This window comes from Fukomys damarensis, unplaced genomic scaffold (assembly GCF_012274545.1).
Source record: "Fukomys damarensis isolate Sample0158 unplaced genomic scaffold, DMR_v1.0_HiC HiC_scaffold_25, whole genome shotgun sequence".
NCBI lineage: Eukaryota > Metazoa > Chordata > Mammalia > Rodentia > Bathyergidae > Fukomys > Fukomys damarensis.
Window position 1 is genome coordinate 32735406 of NW_022900937.1, and position 6700 is coordinate 32742105.

At 57.6% G+C, this 6700-nt stretch overlaps 1 protein-coding gene across 4 annotated transcripts in view; it reads right to left on the minus strand.

Moving 5' to 3' along the window:
- Positions 1 to 6675, minus strand: part of LOC104865537 — a 9322-nt gene extending 2647 nt beyond the window's left edge. Inside the window, exons 1-4 of one of the 4 annotated variants that reach the window (XR_004514337.1) lie at positions 6298 to 6675; positions 5667 to 6206; positions 4503 to 5450; positions 3218 to 4040 (exon numbers count right to left, since the gene is read on the minus strand). Coding sequence is in view for 3 of the 4 variants with exons in the window: in XM_010629077.2 (XP_010627379.1) it covers positions 3218 to 3432; positions 5667 to 6039 (588 nt within the window). In the remaining variant the exon portion in view is untranslated. The other 3 variants (XM_010629078.2, XM_010629077.2, XM_019208170.2) reach the window with 3 other exon arrangements.
- Between the last annotated feature and the right edge of the window lie 25 nt (positions 6676 to 6700).

The window sequence follows — 6700 nt, forward strand, 5'->3', positions numbered from 1 at the left end:
AAAAAAAAAAAAAAGCAACAAATGTTGGCAAAGCTGGGAGGAAAAAAGGATCCCATCTACATTACTGGTGGAAATATAAACTAGTACAACCACTGGAAAGCAGTACAGTATGGAGAGTCCTCAAAGAATGACTAATGGAAATTACGTTCAACCGACCTATCTATTCATCCCTGCTAGGTGTTCCTGAAAGAGTTCAAGGAGTCACATGTCACCGATCTGGGCACACCCATGTGTAAATCAGCACAACTCATAACAGCTCTGAAAGCCCACAGCAGGTATCCCCGACTGCTGCCTGGACATCCCTCCTCCTCCCTTGCCCTCTGCGCTCTCCGGAGGCCTGAGCTGATCTGGGGCTGGGGCGGATTCTCTGTCATCTTGGGCTGGGACCAAGGGGCCAGGGTTCAAACACGGAAGCCGTGTTAGGGTCCACCGTGATCCATCGGAGTGTGAACAGCACATAAGAATTCTCCTTGAAAAACGCAGCCTGCGAGCGCTGGGGTCGTGGCCTAGAGAGCTGAGTGTGGGCCGGACTCCGTCCAGTTTCTTCCGGCTGCTATGGGCCACACGTATCGCTGGGGCCGAACCAGTGTCCTCAGGTGAGGACAAAGCCCTGGCCCGTCAGGAGAGAGCACACGAAGCCCTGTCTGTCCCCAACGATCTGGGGACAAGGGAGGAAACCTGAAGAACCACCACCACCTCAGAGGTGTCTCCGTGCTTGGCAAAAGACCCCCTGAACTCTAAGCTGGAGCCCTGTGAAGCCAACCAAGCACAGCACCCTGTAGAGGGCCTGGGATGAGTACCTGCTCTGGGGGAGCTTGTGTGCCCTCGTGTGCCTGGCTATTACTGCACAGTCACCTGAGACATGTGCAGGATTTCTATTTCGGTATGAAACGTGAGAGTCCCTGTCTCATACACGAGCAGAGGAAATGAAGAGCAAACCGTGAGCCTGTACTGCGGCAGACACAGGGTTTGAGTAGATATCCACGTCTTGCATTTTCTATTTCCGGCGAAGATGCCCCGCCCAAGCAACAGGTATTTTCTTTCCCGTAGTGCACACACCGTAGCCTTTCTCTGTCCTCCAAACCCTGACCCCCAGCTCCGTCTCCTGGCACAGTGTGGCCGAGGTCCAACCCCAGGGGGCACAGTGTGCTCTCTAACTCAGCTTCTCCCTCATCTCTCCTTTGCGGGGCAGAGCAGTGTGGGATGCGTGGGACCCCCCCCACTCCGGGGGGCCGGCCCTGACCTTGGATCTTTATGACCCAGTCCTGAGAGGGCTGGAGTCGCAGCGGAGGTGCCAAGACCCTGAGCAGGGATTGGTGGCACAAGCAGAGGAGTGCAGGGGTCACATGTGCTGGGTGCGGGGCGTCCTGGGCCATGCACCTGGAGGTGGGGCAGGTGGTCTGTAGAGTGGAGTGCGGAGGCACGCAGGGCAGCCCGCTTCCTGGTGAGTTGTCTGGTTCTCTGGTCCAGACAGCAGCCGGCACCCAAGGTGGCCCCAGGGAACCACGGTCAGCTTGTCTCTGAGTGGCATGAGAAATCTGATGGCAGGTGAGTAGAAGGCACTGCCCAGCCTGGCCACAGAGCCCACAAGTGCTTAGCTGGTGGCTGGCTGAGCCCGCAAAGGTGTCTTAGAGATGACCCGGAAATTGTGAGTCCTTTCCTCTTCTTGACAGAGTAACACTTGCTGGTAGAGTTCCTGGCACGGGGCACGCTGGTGTCTTTGGCGATCTCATGTCTGGTGCAGTGGGGCGAGGGGCGGCCAGTGGTGCTCCTGGGGGACCTACTGGACACCCTGCCATTTGAGAACATCCTTCGGGACAGGCCTGAGCTACAGACCTGAGATTCCTGCATCCCAGCTCCCAGGCCTGGGCATGGCTGTGCAGAGGGACTGACCAGACCTAACAATCTCACCTGTAAAGGGCTTGGGACCAGAAGGTCACAGCTTGGACTGCACCTGGAGAAGGCTTGGGCCGAAGGACAGGGCGAACCTCCCCGCAGGGCCCCTGTGTCTGGGCCGGTGGTCCTTCACACGCCATGGGTTCCAGGTGCCCACATTCTTCCTCTCAGCCCCTCTTTCTCACCCCGGGCCCTGGCTGAGAGCCAGCTCTCGGTGACGCAAGGCTGGACTTGTGTGGCTCTGGGCATGGAGGTCGCTGCCGAGTGTCTGGGTGGAGGGCCCACAGGGAACCTCTGTGTTACACAGACGTGGGGTGCACTTCTCCATCTGCATCCTGCGTGAGCCCTGCCCCTCTGCTCTCCTGGAACCTGCCCAGGGCCTCTGAGCCAGACCTGCATCTGTCCTGCTCTTGGTTTCCAGATCCCCGAAGCAGCTTGCTCAGCGTGTGCTTTTCTGGTCATAGGCGTGGATTGTCACACGCGAGGCTCCCATCCGTGACAGGCCTGATTCTTCCTTTGACGCTGGTTCTCTCAGCCAGGCAGTGACCCTTCCAGGAGTCACAAGGCCACCTTGGCCCCTCAGAAGAGACGCAACTCTCCTTCCTCACAGATGTTGGCCTTGCATTACCCATTCACATCCAGCCAGAGCTGGACCCTGAAGGTCTAGATCTGAAGGCCACTCAAAGAGGTGGAGAAAAACCTTTTATCACACCGCCAAGCGCAGAGGGGCTGTACTCTGAAGTTTGAGCACTTCACCGGAAATGGGAGCCTCTCTAGATAGGAACCTACCCAGTTGACAAGCATGCTCACAGAAGCAGGGGCGGAGTTCCAGAACATTCCTGAAACACATGCCATGTGATCATGCTCACAGAAGCAGGGGCAGAGCTCCAGAACATTCCTGAAAGGGGCGGAGCTAGCAGAAGGTTCTTGAAGGGTCACGAAGTTCAATTACAAAACATTTTATGGAAAAACCCATTGAGGCAAGGCAAAGGCCTGTCTTACTATGTATTATTGCTCTATCAATAGAACGCCCAGTTTCCTGGAGGCAGGCGTACACTTAGTAACTGGAAACTTCTCAGATCTATTGAGGTCCTGTGTTTTTGTCTGTTGTCACATGACCATTTTCTAAGATGTGCTTTTGCTGTATTTTTGTAATAACTCACTAAGGATATAGGTGTAAAAATTCTTGAAGGAATGGAAGAAAATCAAACAGGGACTACCTGTTAGATACGAAAGAACTATGGCTCATTAAAAAAAATGGTTAAGACGATCAGGTTTGTGTGGTGGATAACACAATTAAAATGTTAAGGAAACAATTTACCTCCTTTCGCAGTGTGGCCGTGTTATTACGACAGAGTTTCTGACGAAATGTAGAGACGCCTTCCCCCCAGCTCCAGAGGCGAAAGTCCCACAGTCCAGCGGTGATCTCGGGAGCCCTTCTCCTTGTGTTCCCAGGAGGCAGAGGGCAAAAGGGAGTGATGTTACTCCTGGTGCAGCCGGAGTGCAGTTCCGAGGGTCCTCCCCAGCCCACGTCCTCTGCAGGAAGACGGGTGCACCTTGAGACCACATTGTTAAGTGGAAGAAACCAGACACACACAAGCTGGTTTATCACACGGTCTCTCTTCTAGGAGACACCCAAAATATAAGGTAAGAGCAACATGAAAGACAGATGGCAGGAAACAAGGAGATGGATCTTTCTCTAATGGGGAAGGGGAACAGAGATGGAGGGCAGGGGAAGGGAGAGGAGAGGAAGGGGGTGAAACAAGAATTGAGACGCATCCTGTCTCTGTACCACTCCCCAAGAGGAACGCGATCGTTAGGCACTGCAAACACACACTACTAAGAAAATAAAATTGGAAAAAGGAGGAATGGGCACTCTTCCGGATGCCTCTTCCGGAAGAGTCTTCATCCCGTGCACAAGGGCGGGGTCCTCACAGCCGGCTCCCTGGACACCAGATTTGCAAGTGAGGACAGGAGGAACACGGTCTCGCGTCACCGGCCGTTCACGAGAGGCCACCTCCTCCACTCTCACGTGGGTGGAGTGCCCTGGGCTGGGACCTTGCAGGCTCGGAGCTGCATGGACTCGGGGAAGGCTGTCCCTTCCTTGTCCTTCTGGCCCTGGGCTCTGCTCTGCGAGTCACTCCCTGGAATGGACAAGGTCCTGCCTGTAATGGTGCAGGAGTCCACTAGGGGGCGGTAGCTCATCTGCCCAGCGCTGTAAGAAGAGCAGCCAGGTCCCCTGACTCAGGCCTCCTTCCAGCTGGGTTTTTCCCCTCACGCCCACGGCTGTTCCTCTCTGGGCTCCTCCCTCCATCTGTGCAGCAGCTGCAGCCCCTGGGCTTCTGGCCCTACCGGCTTCCCTTCTCCCTGGAAAGCCACACAGCTGAGGCCCTGGCTTGCCAACCCGGAGGAGCCCCAGGGCCGGAGTGGAAAACAACGGCCTTTTGTGGCAGTGGGACTTGGCAGGGAGCAGGGCCTCCCTGTGTCTGTGTCCCCCCTGCCCCAGCCAGCTGGCCCTGGGGTTGCCTGGCCTCATGCTTCCCAGGCGGCCCGGATTAGGGGCTGGGCCCAGGACCTTGTACTGGGGAGCCCAGGCTGGACCTCACCTGGGAGAGCCGCTGAGTCACCATCCGGGGAAAGTGCTTTCGTGCAGAGGGGCTCAGCGGGGCCCACACTTGGTGCCCCCCGCAGCAGCTGGCCAATGGGTGGCGTGTGCTCCTTGGTCCTCATACCCCGGCGAGGCTGGGGCTCTGTGCAGATGGATTTTCTCACAGGAATTTTCCTTTGCACGCAAAAGAAGGTCCAATCCAGCTCTGGGTCAGGGCAGGACGCCATCCCTTAAAACAGCTAGGGCTTTCTTCCCAGGGACTAGGAGCCCTGGCTGGTCTGAGACTGGACCCAGGGCCTATGTTTTTCTCTGCTGCCCCAGGTGAGGGGCACCCTGGTCCTGAGAAAGGTGTCCCCCGCGTGTGTGGCTGGGGTCCAGAGGTCACAGGGCCTCCTGGGCTCAGACCCTTCCAGCTCACAGCTCCTCAGGGCCCTCCCTGAATGGCAGGTGGAGAAACAGGCACAGCAGAGGCCAGCTGTGGTTTCTCTACTCCGCCTGGCCCTGGCCAGCACCAAGGGGGCAGCGGGCAGGCACCTGGGGGTGGTGCCCGGCAAGGGCTCTGCCAGAACAGTCGGCTCCCCTGCCTGCGCCAGCTCAGACCGCACCAGGCCCCTGTCTCCTCTCCCACTCTGGCTTTGCCCCGCTGGGAGCATCACCGCCTGCAAAGACCCGACGGCTGCCCGGGACCCACAGCGTGTCTGTCCTCGAAGATGGGTCTTTGGAGGGGGGCCCGATTCAAGGTGGCTGGAGCCCCCAGAAGATTGGGGGGCATGGCCCTGTGAGGGCACGGAGAAGATGCAGGCCCAGGAGAGAGGCCTGGGATCAAACCAAGTGGGTGACACCATCCTTTCAGACAAATCCTTGCTGTTCACACCACCTGTCTGTCTTACTTTGTCACGGCAGAGGCTGTGGCTTGGACCCGGTTTGGGTGTCTCCTGAGGTGGGGCTTTTGGAGAGACAAAGGTTAGATACAGTCCTCAGGGCGTAGCCCTTGTCCAGGCCTGCTGGCTTTATGGGAAGAGGTGAGAGGCCAGGACACACACACACACTCATACATGCACACTCCCTGACACTCACTGTATGATGTCCCATCCCAGATAAGGCCAAGGGGCCTTGCACACCTAGGACTGAACCAAGATAATATCTTTTCTTTATAACTCACCAGTCTGTGGCACTGTGCTACAGGCAGAGTAAAATGGACTCTCGCACAACTTGTCAGGGACAAATCCAACCGCAGGCACTCCTTGGCTTTTGGCCCTTGTCTCTTCCTGCTGCTGGAAACAAAGACAACAGGGCCCCGATCTGATCTGCGTGAGATCAGGAGCCCAGGGCCCCGCTGTGAGGCTGGGGAGAAGGGCAGCCTGAGGCTGGAGCTGGATTTCGGAGACACACTCTCCTGTCTTCTGTAGCAAGTCCACTGGGGTTCGAAGGTTCAATAATCCGGCTCCCTGGGGAGCTTGGAGCTGGACTCCATCAGGGATGCCACAGAGAGAGAGGCTCGCCCTGGGCATGGAGACCCGGAGGCAGGTCTTCATGGGCAGACGGCAGAGCGGAGCTGAGTGGGAGCAGGGAGAGCCAGGCCAGGAGCATCCTCTGGGCAGGGAGCCACCAGAGGGAGTAGCGTGGGGTGCAGCCCCTTCATCCCTGCAAGGCTTGGAGGTGGTGGTTGCTCAGGGGGAACTCAGTGAGCAGCAATCAGTCCCTGCAGGGATGTAAGGGGAGACAGAGTGAGTGGCCGCTACAGTAGGGGACCCAGGTGTCCAGCTGCACCCCGACCTCCCTACAACGATCACCTGTGTCTCTGGCTGTCCTCAGCTGTCCCCAGCAGGTCCCCTAGGTGACGAACCACCGTGCTAACAAGGTGGGAAGAAGGGAGGAGCAATGGTGGGGGGGCAAGTCTGGGGCCCAGAGGGAGGGAGGCCCCTGCGTGAGGGCAGGGAATAGGGCAAGAAGGGGAGGTGGCCGTGGTGAGTTTTAGAAAAGAACCTGGCAGAGTGTCATAGCCTTTTAAAGCGGACAGTGGCACACAAGCAAGGTCAGAGGCACAGCAGCCTGAGACTTAGGCAGCAGTGTCCCCACCTGCAGGAAACGAGAGCCAGGCCCCAGGGAGCCCAGGCCCAGGATGGCCAGTGCCACTGGAACCAGGTGGATATGGGCCTGGGAAGAGAACCTTGCTGCAAGGGGAGGAGGAGGAAG